The 14,911-nt window shown below is 38.5% G+C and overlaps 1 protein-coding gene across 10 annotated transcripts in view; it reads right to left on the bottom strand.

Moving 5' to 3' along the window:
* Nucleotides 1–14,911, bottom strand: part of DCLK2 (doublecortin like kinase 2) — a 144,593-nt gene that overhangs the window by 56,553 nt on the left and 73,129 nt on the right. For all 10 annotated transcript variants that reach the window (XR_004283164.1, XM_032332491.1, XM_032332494.1 and 7 more), the window contains exon 3: nt 642–744. Coding sequence is in view for 9 of the 10 variants with exons in the window: in XM_032332491.1 (XP_032188382.1) it covers nt 642–744 (103 nt within the window). In the remaining variant the exon portion in view is untranslated. The remainder of the gene's footprint in view (nt 1–641; nt 745–14,911) is intronic.

Raw genomic sequence — 14,911 nt, 5'->3', positions numbered from 1 at the left:
TATCAGCTAAAATAATCACTATTACTATAACAGGTTTAAATTAAGTCAAGACAAAAAAGTAAAGCAATTTTCCCAGAATCAATAACACCTGAAATCACTAAGGTTATTGCTATAAAGTTGAAAGCTCCACACATTGGAGAAAGGGATTTTCTCATTCTATCAACGAAAATAGCTTTATTTTTTTCTGTATATACAAACAATGCATGTTTTTTTTTTAAGTTGCAAACAATGAGGTAAAAAGAAAGCCAAGACAACCATGATTAACAATTTAATTATTACCTTTTACATATCTCGTTATGAACACAGAAAATGAATAACTAACCATTTCAGATTCAATATAATCCATATCTTTAAGGTGGCACAGCCAGGCACTGTTCTGAAATAGGCAGGAAATCCATTTCAGAGGCAAAACAAGGCAGTCAAGAGACAACTCGTTTTAGTCTAAAAAATTAAAACTACTTGAATTAGATTTTTTAACAATTAGGCTAATGTTTTCATTTTATTCTCTACTTTCATTAGTTCAAAAAGAATACCACCAATGTCCTCTTTCTTCAACATGCCAGACCACTTAGCAAGGGTCATCTGACTAAACCCCGAGCCTCTGTTTCAGGATTACTAGGACGGTCAAAGAATTGCCTCACCACTGTGATCCAGGACGAAGTCATCTTGGGCATAACGGAATTTTTCAGGCCCACAAGCAATAAAAACATCGTCATCACCAAAAAAGTCTTGCAGACAAGTAACCTAAAAAGGAAGGAAAAAAAAATCATGTCTAAGAGATAAATTAGAAACATTAGAAGTGAAAGAAAAAGCAAAATTCATTGCATTTTCAAGCCTCACCTATAATATTGTGTTGGAGTGAAAAGCAATTTAAAATCACACTACATTTCCAAGCACTCGACTCTTTATAGAGCACTTCCACACACTTTCCCTGACCTCAGCACAACAGAATGAGGAGTTCATAGCTGGCATCAACATTTCCATTTCACAAGTGGAGTCGAGGACATATACACAAGGCAATGTGTTTTCTTCCGTGTTCCCCCTATTAATGGGTGACAGGGCTGAGGCTCAGTCTAGTTTCTTCATTTCTACCCTTCCTTAGTCTCCTCCTTCCCAGCTGTGTCACCCTGGGCATGACTTCTCTGTACCTGAGGTCCAGTGCACTATAGGTTGTTTGGGGGAAAAAATGCATGAAACCTGCTTGGAATAGTGCTGGGCATCTAATGGCTCAATGTGTTAACACACATCTCCATGACCAACGTCATCATTAAGATCAGAGGAAGCCTCAGAGCCCTTCCTAAGTCCTGTACCTGAACGGATAGTTTTAATTTCATATTCTTTTTTCAACCCCTCCCCCTAGCCCCCAACATATACACAGTATCAGTTTCAGATTCCACAGAAACCAGATTCATGGCAGTAAGCACATTCATCTATTCCTGCCAAGGATTATAAGAACTATCCTCCTGGACTGTGGACAGAGGTAGATTCCACGTTTACCTGTTTTTCAACTGGCTATGTGATTTTTTTTTAAGTACTTTTTTCCTAATAATAAAGTTTTTTTTTAAAAAAAAAAAAAAAACACTGTTCTAGTACCTAGGATCTGAGCGATTGATTTTATTACAAGGATATATTTCATCTGGTACTAATTTGTTGGTAGTTGACTAAATGCCAAAGTAAACAATTAAGTTGCTTATTATATAGAATAATAGTACTTAACAAGTCTAGGGACTGTAATAAATCCAGGTGTTTTTGTTTTGTTTTTCTCTACAGCCGTTCAATTTAGATCTTCTATTCAATCTTTTAATGATTTCACCTGTCAGCATAAATGGTCTTTCCAAACACGGTTTCCATAAGATGTCTGCCTCCCTTCGACTCAGGTTCTAGCGAATGAATACATATTTGGTTAAATAGTTAACCAATTATATAACTATCAAATAGGTTCATATTTGCCTCAAATACAACTCTCAAGGAATGGTAGGTATAAAATGAATAAGTTACACAACAGATTTAAACAAACATGTATTTTGACTCGGGATGCTGACATACCTCACATAATACTAAACAACTCTTGTCTCCTTTTATTCAACAAATTTGTACTTAGCATTTATGATGTGCCAGGCACTGTTCTAGGTGCTACAGAAATATTAGTAAAGAAATAAAATGATCCTACTCTCATGAAGCAAGTGTAAAAAGCAGCACAATAAAATTTGTGAGTAAATTAATGCAATATAAAAAGGTGGTAAGGGGTATGAAGTGGGTGCTACAGTACTAAACAGGGTGATCAGGGAAGGCCTCACACTAAGATGACATTTGGCAAAATATTAAAAGAGACCAAGGAACAAGCATGTGGGCCAAGTGTTCTAGGCAGAGAGCACAGAATATGGGAAAACCCTGTGAAGATATCAGGCTTAACATGTTCACAAGAAACAGTCCTGAAACAGCAAAAGAGGAGAAGAATGGACCAGAGAAGTAAGGGGAAGGAGAGCAGACGACATATGGCCCCGTCAGCCACTGGTATGGACTTTGGCTTTACTCTGAGATGGAAAACGATGAGAGGCTTCAGAGCAGAAGACTGTCACAATGCGATGTCCCTTTTAACGGGATCACACTGTGCTCATAATAGACTGTAACAAAAGGGCAAGGGTAGAAAGCATTAAAGGCTCTTGCTACATCAGGCAAGAGATTAGAATGGCTTGTGCAAAGGCGTTGGAACCAAGATGCCCTTCAACAAACGAATGGATAAGGAAGATGTGGTCCATATATACAATGGAGTATTATGCCTCCTTCAGAAAGGATGAATACCCAACTTTTGTATCAACATGGATGGGACTGGAGGAGATTATGCTGAGTGAAATAAGTCAAGCAGAGAGAGTCAATTATCATATGGTTTCGCTTATTTGTGGAGCATAAGGAATAACATGTAGGACATTAGGAGAAGGAAAGGAAAAATGAATTGGTGGAAATCAGAGGGGGAGACAAACCATGAGAAACTTGACTCTGAAAAACAAACTGAGGGTTTTGGAGGGGAGGGAGGTGAGAAGTTGGGTGAGGCTGGTGATGGGTATTATGGAGGGCACATACTGCATGGAGCACTGGGTGTGGTGCATAAACAGTGAATTCTGGAACACTGAAAAAAGAAAAGAAAAAAAAGAATGGTTTGTGCAAAGGTGTTGGGAGTGGAGGAAGTGAGAGGACTACACCACCCTTTGGATATGGGGATATGAAAGAAGAGAGAAGAATATGATGGCTCAGGGTGTCTGGTTTGAGCCACTAAAGATAGGGCTGTCATGAACTCTGACAGGGTAGAACACAAGATATTGGACAAGTTTAGTGTAGAAAGGGTGCTCATGAATTCAGATTTGGAACAATAACTGTGAATGCCTATTAAACATCCAAGTGGAAGTGTTGGTTGGAAAGTTGGACATACACAAATATGAATGTCATGGGTGAAATCAGGGCTGGAGATCTACGTTTGGGACTCCCCAGCATATGGATGGTATTTAAAATCTTGAGATCAATTATGGCAATGAACGAACATAAGGAAAAGATCTAAAGCCTGAGTTGTGAAGCAAAGTAATATTACAAGGCCAAGCAGAAAAAGCAAATTCAGCAAAGAAGATTGAGAAGGAGCAACCAGTATGGGAGGAAGAAAAACAAGAGTTTGTAGCATGCTGGAAACCAAGTTAAGAAAGTGTTTCAAAGAGGAGGGAGGAGAGAGCATTCACCTGGGTTAATGTTATCAACAGGCTAAGCAAGATGAAGATTGAGAAGTGGCCACTGAATCAGCAATATAGAGATTTGTGGGATCTTAACGATGAAAAATAGTTTTAGTGGAGTGGTTGAAGAGAAAACCTAATTGGAGAGTTTTACTACAGGAGAGCAGAAGAACTGGAGACATAGACGCCTCTTTCAAGGAGCTCTGACTGATAAAGCAGGTCATAGGAATGGAAAGATGGCAGAAAGAGGAGACAGAGTTTGTGGTTAGCAGAGTTTGTTCAAATGAGAGAAAAAAATACTCTACTATGCTACTGAAATGACCTAGTAGGAAAAAAAATGGTAATGCAAGAAAGAAAGGGGAATCCTACAGGAGCACTGATCCTTTGGAAGAGAGAGGAGATGGGAGCAGAGTGCAGATGGGACTGACCTCACGTGAGACTACGGTCAGTATTCCCCAGTAAAGGAAGCCCGGTGGACACTGCTAGATGAGGACACATGGTGGTGTGGTGGTTGGACGTTTTCTGACTACTTCCTCCTTTACTGAGAAAACTGAAACAAAGTCATCGGCTGAAACCGAGGCTGGGGGAGAGGTAGAGCAGGTTAGAGGAGGAAGAAAAGATATAAAATTGCAATATGGGGTTGTGGGGAGTTCTTTGTTATTAGTTTACTAAACACCTATGCCTCCACTCTGAAAGGAAAAGAACAGGTCTGACTTGATCACTGCTGTGTCCCCAGCAAAATAGGACCTATTTATAGAAACTGCAGAGTGTAGTGTCTCTAACCAAAAGAGGAGCCCAACCCCCAATCCGGGTTCTGGCCCTAAACCCTCTGCCTGCATTCACCTCATCATACCCGAGTAATCTGGTACACTGTCCTGAGGGGAAACAAGGATGTCCCCACAAGCAACACTAAGGGTTGACTCAGGATCCCATAGTCTACATGTGACAGAAATTCCTGGTTAAAATGAAAGAAGTTATCCAGTCCATATATTATTTTAGAAAAATCAAAACCTTTTAAGCTGGCATTGTTACTCTGTCATGGGGTTGCATCGAACTAGTCAAGAGAAGAAAATCGATATGAACACAGATGATACAGAAAACTGGAGTGGACTGATAATGAGTAAATAAGGAACAAATGGAAATATTCTCTCCCTCTACTGCTGCTGATTTAAAATACACATCTGTTCACATTTTTCACAATACAGACATGGACTGTTTAGACTGTCCCTATTATGTTTCAGTAAACTGTAAAGTTAAAATGCACGAGAAACAGAACACCAGCAGTGAAGCAGTGAAGCAAGTTGATGAATATGATTAAACGTCAGCCGAGATACTATCTACAGAAGAGGGATGAGCAGGTTCCAGTTCTGTGTTCACTTGCATTGCAGAGGAAACTCAGTTTATACGGTGTTATCTAAAAGGCAAGTGTCAGGGGTGCCTGGCTGGCTCAATTGGTAGAACATGAGGCTCTTGATCTCAGGGTTGGGAGTTCAAGCCCTGCGTTGGGTGTACAGAATAATTAAAAATAACAAATAGAAATAAAATACTGGTGTTAGCCCATGAAACATCTGGGAAGCGTAAGCTTTCGTCTGGAGCAGAGCACTGCACTGCTAAGCCTGTGTCCCTTCCTTTTTTTACATGTAGGAAGCTTGGGCAAGATACCAGTTTTAGGGGCACCTGGGTGGCTCAGTGGGTTAAGCCTCTGTCTTCTGCTCAGGTGGTGATCTCAGGGTCCTGAGATTGAGAATTGCATCGGGCTCTCTGCTCAGCAGGGAGCCTGCTTCCCCTCTCTCTCTGCCTGCCTCTCTGCCTACTTGTGATCTCTCTCTCTCTGTCAAATAAATAAAAAAAATCTTGAAAAAAAAAAGATACCAATTTATCTTTAAAGACTAAATGTGATCACGTGTGAAAGCAGCTGTTATTTCTTCATTTTCATTAATTCATGACCTCAAATACTTTTTAAATTTAAATTAATGGATAATCTTTCCTGTAAGTATAAACAAAATACCTGCTTTCCTACAAGTCCAATAAATGAGATATTTTCCCAGAAAATACCACTGACAACTTGGAAACATTCCTTTCATTGTCTTGACTTGTGGAAAATTATAGACAAAAAAATTAAGATTTTTTAAAAAATTAAGCTATATTAAGCTTCCAGAAATTATATACAGAAATGTGATTCATGCAATATAGATAAAAATACACATGTATACATATACTTATAAAATACATATATATATATTTATATGCATATATTTAAAAATAGTTCCTACCAACAGCATCTAGGAATAATTATAAAAGGGAAAAAAAAGAGATTTGATTTAAATTTAACATAGTAAAGCAAAGCACCAGTCTACATATGTAAGCTAAATGTCAACATTTTTAGATAATGCAGATAACCAGAGAACTGTAAGCATACATTCCAATTTTATGCTACAACTATTTGTGTAATATAGTATAATATTGTGTAATACTAGCCCTCCATACAATATAGTCATTATTTGCTCATGCTTACATTTTACAAGTGTATGGACTATATGCTTAATTGTTCCTAGTAACGTCCCAAATTCAGTCAATGTTTTTTAGAGTGAAGTATCTGATAAAAAGCCAGGGTCTGATGTAAGCTACAAAAACTATTTCTTATCAATGGGAGTCACATTAATTTATTAGTGTACATTCATTTTAACATCAAACAAGTGTCTACAATATGTCAGGCATAAACTAAAGCCATGAAGCACACAGTCTACTGGTTAAAATGGATAAGAAAAGAAAAGTAATAGTTATAGTTCAAATGTTATAATAAAAGAATATTATGATAGAACACCCTAACAGTTATAGGAATAAAGAAGCACAGAAGAGGGGCACCTGGGTGACACAGTGGGTTAAAGCCTCTGCCTTCGGCTCAGGTCATGATCTCAGGGTCCTGGCATCGAGGACCCAGGTGAGCACCTCTGGGCTCTCTGCTCAGCGGGGAGCCTGCTTCCCCCTCTCTCTCTGCCTGCCTCTCTGCCGACTTGTGATCTCTGTCTGCCAAATAAATAAATAAAATCTTTAAAAAAAAAAAAAAGCACAGAAAAGCACCCCATAAAATAAAATATCCGGTACCTTCAAAATATTTCATATATTTGATTACTTACACAATTCTAACTTTTATGTTTTTAAATATATTTCTTATTCTTTCACTGTGGTGGTCTTGTTACCTTTATCATATATTTTTAAAACTGGGATTTAACTTTGAATTATGGGCCATGTCACTAGATCTGACTCAGAAAAGAACATATCAACACCATGAATAACATCTGAAAGTCCTTCTTACCAAGGGTGAGGAAAGTGTATCAGTTTAAAAGACCTCTTACTGTCTGCTTCTAAATTCTTCAAAGCAAGAAGCTCTTCAGAAATAATGGATATTATGTGGCTCCTGAAAGAAGCTACATAAACAAGGGGAAGTAATATTTCTTCTAAGGTACAAAATTGAAGCAATCATTGGGATCTAATGCGGAAACAACCAACTGAGAAGTAATGTATCAATGGGAGTATATCTGAGCTTTCCAAAGGAAGGTGGGCCATTTAGAAACAATAATTTTTCCTTCAGGAGACAGATTAGTTAGGTTGGGGTGACTAGGTGGCAGCCATAACTTTAGTGCTAGTTCTTAACAGATTACACAGATTAATAGATTACTTAACAGCCATGACCACTTCCCCCCACATTTGTTCTCTGTTAACAGATATAGAAACAGATAAAAGCTTCAGATCTGACAAAGATATTATGCATGTATTAGGAGAGTAAAACTTTTCCTCGAAAGAAAAAAGGTAGAGGACACAGAGATATAATCTTCCCTGAACACTCACATTCTGAACCAGAGGAGGTCTCTGTTTCCTGACCCATTGACATAATTGGAAAATCTTGCATTTCTTATCCTCTCCAGTTACAAAGAAGCTGGTGGTAAAACAGTTTGAATTATTCTAAGATCTTGTCTTACTATAAAAATTCTAAAGTCTAAATATTTTAGTTTCTAAGAAAAGCTTATTTATATTTTTGGAGACTGTTTCTAAAAGTTAAGCATGTAAAAAAACAAGTGTAAATAGCGATGTCCACTGGGATTTCTGTTTCAGCCTCATGTGTCCTCAAAGTCCTCAAAGAAATCTTCAATGAACTCTTGTTGCTCCTTCCAAATCCAGGTGTTCCTTAATACTCTGTAATTCCCCCAATATAGACATTATCGTTGAGGTAACTGCTTGGTTTTGCATGCGGACCTCTCACCAGACTATGGGCTCCATACATTTAGGGATGCTGTCCTGTTCATTACTATAACTCCAGCATAGCACGTAACATCTAGCATAAAGGGTTTGTTCAATAAATTTCTGTTAAATTAATGAAATGCTTTAAGTCCCCCTCCCTCCAAAGGACCCCACTCTTGAGGCTCCACTTCACACTTCCTCAATGAATTCCTATCAACTCATTATCATGCAAGGTAGTCCTTGTTCCCAGATTTATAATAATAGTTTTTATGCCAAGATAACCTATAAACTCTTTGATCACACCACTCAAATCCAAATATTCAGCTGTTGGTTCACAACCTTCTCAAGATCTTCTGAAATCTTAAACTTGCCCCTTATTCAGTGGGCAGGAAGAAACCAGAGAGAGGCAGCTAACTCCAGGTTGGTAGGTAGCAGTTTTAACAAGTAAAAGTTCACATAGAGGTTTTAACTAGGTTCAGTCACATATATCAAGCAGATGTTCTCTACACACATCATTATCTCAAGACTATGTTTTCAGAGCAGCCTCTGGGAGTGGGGGAAGGCAAGCAGAACCCATATTCCATAGATGGCGGTATGGGTAAGGGAGTGTCTGACCTCCCACATCTGCTCATGGGTCAATCAGCAATCACTTCTTGAGGATCTCCCCCAACATCAGCAAATATTTGATCACATTTTGGCTTTAGACACCTTAAAATAACTTCCTAAAAATTCATTTTAGATCATGAAAGCTCTTTCATGAATTAAATGCCTTTTATCACTATTTCAGGGTTACCTCAGAAAACTACTTATGAAACCTACAACTACAACCATTTGGTAGAGGACGTTTAAAGCAAAGCAATTTGCTATTAGAGCTCCCACTTGGTGCTAGCCAGACTTGAGGATATCTTAAATAAGGGTCCCTTGAGATACTTTCCAAAACTATTTTGTTGAAAATTTCCAAGACCTAATAAAAATGCAAAAGAAACGTCATTGGATCTCAGTAAAGGACTAGTTTAATATGGCATTGACTTATTTAAATATAGTCAGGGTCAAAATCTTAGCTCCCTTGAAATGTCTAACTTGCAGAACAAGAACCACATTTTATAGAAGAAATGGGACTGAGATGGGGAAACTGAAGAACTCCATGAAAATCTGCTTTTTTGCTCCCTGTCTTGCTTCTCCTCTTGCTAGGACCTGCACTCCTGCCCTACACATGCCTTATTATACGTCCTCCTTATAAGGGACAAGGAGTTAATGATTTCTTTGGGATCTTCCAGCACAATAAATAACATGTAAGGAATGACTAAAAAGTCATCAAGTGCATATTACAGACCACTGGTGCTATCTTGACTCCAAGACTCCTTAGCTCCAAGGAATAAGACCTGGGTCCTCATCTTTGTTCTGATGGGTTCCTAGATGCCTAAGAGGACATGTACACCAGATCACAGTCCTCAATAAAAACCCCTAATACCTCAATCAAAGACAAGACTCCCTCCTTCCTTTCTGAGTCTCCCAGGTACTCTCTCTGTCTTTACCTGCACTCTCTCTACCTCTTCAATAATCTCTGTTTTCCCCTTTTGCTGGCTTGTGTTTGATTTCCCCAGCATGTAGACAGGGAGGGACCCTCTTGTCTGGTCCTGTGTAGCCCCCTCTCAGTCCTCGGACCTGGCCTGCCAGCATCAAGATGATGGATATCAGGAGTATAAAACACACATTGGAATTTTGTATGGATTTTCTTTAATTTTAACTCTGTGTATGAAAGAAAGAGACAGGAAGGAACAAAAGTCCACATCTGTTGAAATTAAAGACTTTCATTATCAGAGTTCAGTTTTAAAAAGGCTGTCTCTACTGAAGAGTAAAAACAACAAAAAAATTTTCTAACTTACTTCTAAAGAAGGAGCTCAGAAAAAGTCCACTAATTAGCTTATATTTGAAACTAATGTCATTATACCAGGTTTTTTGTTTTTATAATTTCTTTTCAGTGTTCCAGAATTCATTGTTTATGCACCACACCCAGTGCTCCATGCAATATGTGCCCTCCTTAATACCCATCACCAGGCTCACCCAACCTCCCACCCCCACCCCTCCAAAATCCTCAGTTTGTTTCTCAGAGACTACAGTCTCTCATTATATCAGCTTTTGATAGAGCTGCACTGATACCTTGATTTATTTTCCTAAGAAATGGACACAAGGCATAAATTACCAAAAGGAACTGCATTTAATTTTGAACCTCAAAGACTATTCTACCATCCATAATTTTTGTACCATATAAACAAATGGAAATACAAGTTTTTTAAGACACAAAGAAAATCCAAGAGACAATTTTAACATACAATAAAGGACAAGCCTAATAACTGCTGAGATATTATCTATATCTATTGCTAGCATGGGGCTCTTTGTTGGTAAACATACTAATTCACAGATATTGAAAGCTAGAAATTCAGCAAGCCTACTTCACCATAACCAATATTATCCCAGACACACACCACCACTCTTCTTTTCTTTCTTTCTTTTTTTTTTTTTTTAAACCAGTTCTACCCTTAGAATATAAATTCTGCCTAACACAAACAGGAAAACCCATATACAAAATGAAGAAAAGGTAAGTTATGTGGTTCTTCCAAAACGCTAGGAACAACAACCAGAAAAACAAATTCACAGGTCAGGAAGCAGGGACTGGGGGTCTCCCCATTTCTTTACCCTCTACCCAGAATACAATTAGCATAAATGGCCTGCTTTGTTCCCAGTAAAGGCTGGCTGGCCTACAGTAAGGGAAGGATTCCTTTGTACAGTAAAAAGAAAGCTACTTAGAATAGCAGTGTTTTTCAGCTTCCTGTAAAACCATTCAGCCAGGCACCGGGACCCTGTGGTTGCCATGGAAACAGGACTGAAGCTAAGAGACCACAGTACTTGACAGTAAAGGGCTTCTCAACTGCATCTACACACAACTCCTGACATTTAGTTTGTTTCCCATTAAAAAAAAAAAAAGACCAGAACTAATCTTCCCTCTCCCACTCTGGCGTCCTCATAATAATGGCTATTCACCAATCAAAACTCATCACAGAATCTTGAGACCAAAGATTTGGTTTCAGGAAATACCTCTATTAACAGGATGGAAATATCTTGTAAAAAAAAAAAAAAAAGATATTTGGCTACTGAATGTATTCTGGAGGAGAAACAATGATCACTCTTCCTAGAAATGAGGTCATTTTCAAGCTGACCCTCTGACTGCTCCATGGCCCCAGTATTAATGACTACAGGAAAAAAATTTCAAATCTACTTTAGAGCTTTCTACCCATGGAAGGAGGTTGCAGCAAGAATTTGAAAGAAGTCGTTGGTGCACCTGATGGCTCAGTTGGTTAAGCATCTGACTCTTGATCTCAGCTCAGGTCTTGATCTCAGGATCATGAGATCGAGCCCTGTGTCTCTGGGTGTGAAGCCTAAGTAAAAACAAAACAAGAATTCAGGTAAGGAAGTCAGAAGAAATCTATTAAACCAACCATCATGAGTTTTCCTCTGATTCTAGAGAAGCCGAAGCTGAACATTTGCAAGCAGATGTGTCAATGTTCTCCCAGACTCCGTCGTCTTCAAGGAATAAACACCAAAAATCAAATCATAAGTGTTGCAGGAGGGGCAACTGAGAACGAAAATAAAATTTTCTAATCCAAATTTTTCTGTTTCCAAGAGAAAGGGAAAGGGAACAAGCATAGAATACCTAACTACACACCATACACAACGTGTCTCACTAACTCAAGAATTTCGTGTAACCCCCAGAACAACCTTGTGAAGTAGGCACTGTGATTCCCATTTTACACAATAAAAAAAGGTTCAAAGAGGTTAAATAATTTGCTCAAGGTCAACAACCAGACAAGGAGGACCTGAGATCTAAACTCTGTCAGTGTGACCCAGAACATACTCTTCATACTTGACCACACACTGTCTCCCTAAAGAAGAAAACAACGTGATTTCATCTATGAAAAACAACGTAAGAGAACTTACTGAGGTAGGTCAGAGAAGTTTTTATACATGCCAAAATCTAAATAACCAGACCATTTTTCTATGTCTTACTTTTATGAAGTAAATGAATGTCAAGAGCATAAACGTGTATTTAGGATTTATCTTTCTTTTTAAGGCTCAAGTTCTAAGTAATGTCACAAGGTCAGTGTGAGTTCAGGCTAAACTCCTATACTTCAGGGAATACTGAACAACTTCTGAAGTTGTTAACTCCAAACTAATTTGCTCTTTCTAAAAACAAATTACAAGCACAATTTAGAATGAAACTCAGTTTGCTGCCAGACTGGAAATTCTAAGAGTATAAATAAGTATTAATAAATATTATGACCTTTAACATTTTATTTTTTTAAAAGATTTTATTTATTTGACAGACAAGATCACAAGTAGGCAGAGAAGCAGGCAGAGAGAGAGAGGAGGAAGCAGGCTCCCCGCTGAGCAGAGAGCCCCAGTGGGACTCGATCCCAGGACCCTGGGATCATGACCTGAGCCAAAGGCAGAGGCTTTAACCCACTGAGCCACCCAGGCGCCCCGACCTTTAAAATTTTAACATAAAGGCAAAACCTGCCACATTTTCAAGAAATTTAATCTCTGCACATAAAAATCCATCCTCAGATTAGCCCACCCTTATGATATCAGCTTAGCGTATGATGAGGGCACCCAGGTAGTTAAAATCCTTAGAATCAAGACAAAGAGATGCAGTAGTTAAGGTAGCGTGGAAAAACTTGGTCAGTTATTTCTATCCTGGTTTTGGAAAACACCAACCACTCAGCACTATGAGTACAAATACCATTACTATCCTGTAATATAAGAGGGCTATTTAGCTCTACAGGAAAATCATCTTTCTTTAAAAAATTATTTTTTATTTTTTATTTCTTAAAGATTTTATTTATTTATTTGTCAGAGAGCGAGCGAGCACACAAGCAGGTGGGGTGGGGTGGTGGCGGGGTGAGCAGCAGGCAGAGGGAGATGCAGGCTGAGCAAGGAGCCTGATACAGGACTCAATCCCATGACCCTGAGATCATGACCTGAGCCAAAGGCAGATGCTTAACCCACTGAGCCACCCAGGTGTTACCCTCCTCCCAATTTTTTTAAAGACTTTATTTATTTGAGGAGAGAGAGAGAAAGAGAGAGAATGCACGAGTAGGGGGAGGGGCAGAGGGAGAAGTAGACTCCCCACTGAACAGGGAGCCAGAGGCAGGGCTCAATCGGGGGACTCTGGGATCACGATCTGATCCATAAGGCCAGATGCTTAATCAACTGAACCACCCAGGTGACCCCTACTAAAAAAATTTTTTTAAAATAATCATGTCTATTCTTTATGTTGCATTCATATTAATAAAATTGTTTTCTTCTTCCCTTGCTATTATGCTCTAAACCTTCACTTGCTATATCCAAAAGACCACCCAATTACCCTGTTAGCAGCCCCTCCGACCACTTCTAGTATGCTGCATTTAACACCCAGTGGGCTGAGGGAGCTATTGGGTTTAGGAAACTTAGGCAAGAAATAAGAGTAAACTGGGTAAGGACTAGAGGCTTTGATTAGAAGGAAAGAAAATGAACTTTAGTGCCCTAATTTCATACTGTGCCCAAACTTCCCTTTGAGAATTTCCCAGTTTTAAGCTGTGGGTCCAGCCTGGTGAGTTGGCTAGACTTGAGTCCAAAATAAGTGGGGCAGTTCTATGCTGCAGAAACCATGAAATTTTGGTTTCTTAGAGCTACATCTATTTTCACATGACAAGTATTCAAAATTTTTATTTTCAAACCGATATAAATCCTACATGAAAATCAATGAGAATTTTTTTTCCCAGTGCTTCTTAGCAAATGAAATTCTCGTGTCCACAACTGAAGAAATCCTCTGAATAAGTTACATGCCTGTGGCTGTACAAAAACGGAAAGCATGTCATCCATTTGAATTATTTATGACAACATTTTTTAAATGAAAGTGATATTGGTTGAGGCAAATACCACAATTAGATCTTCCTGTTTAAAAGGCACCTGTTCTGAAACACAGCCAACACTTGTTACACTAACATATACATAACTGATTTGCAAGTTGTTAAAACAAGTACTTAGTTTAGGAGAATTCAAAACAAGATAGCTTAGTTTAGATTTATGTGTTTATCAAGACCCACTCTAAAAATGCAAATACCCACAGAAGGGTGATATCTATTGACTGTGTACTTCTACTCTCATTTATGTGGAACTTAAGAATAAAGGTATAAAAATCTTTTTGTTGTTGTTTCATTTTAAGATAATTTAATATATTTAAGTAATCTAGGACCAGCCAAAGACTATAACAAATAATGCCCAGCCCCCACGGTTAACAAGTTATTATGTCATGCTTGTCTCAGATCCCTTAAATATCTGGAAATAAGACATTATAAAGTTAATATCTCTTTTGTTTCTGGTCCCCAAGCCCCACTGCTCCCTCCCACCTACCTTCCTTCCTTCCTTCCTTCTCCGCCACCTCAGGAAAATACTATCATGTTATTTATCATGGGCCCTCCTAAGCCATGGTTTTAGCACTTATAGATAAATATATCCATAGACAACCATAATTTTTAATATGTTTTTAAATTTTTATGTAGTTGATCATACTAATATATCATCCTACAATATAGTTTTGTTTTCTGTTTTACCCTGTTTTGATTCCGAAACCTAGCCAGGTCTTAGTTCTTCTTACTAATTTCCTTTTCAGCTCAGTGAGTCAGTCTTAACTTTCATTTTTATTTATTTATTTTTTTAAAGATTTTACTTATTTATTTGACAGAGATCACAAGTAAGCAAAGAGGCAGGCAGAGAGAGAAAGAGAGGCGGGGGGAAGCAGGCTCTCCACTGAGCAGAAAGCCCAATGCGGGGCTCCATCCCAGGACCCTGGGATCATGACCTGAGCAGAAGGCAGAGGCTTTAACCCACTGAGCCACCCAGGTGTCCCTAAACCTTAT

Source organism: Mustela erminea, chromosome 2 (genome assembly GCF_009829155.1).
Source record: "Mustela erminea isolate mMusErm1 chromosome 2, mMusErm1.Pri, whole genome shotgun sequence".
Lineage (NCBI taxonomy): Eukaryota > Metazoa > Chordata > Mammalia > Carnivora > Mustelidae > Mustela > Mustela erminea.
This window is presented reverse-complemented; position numbering and strand designations above follow the sequence as displayed.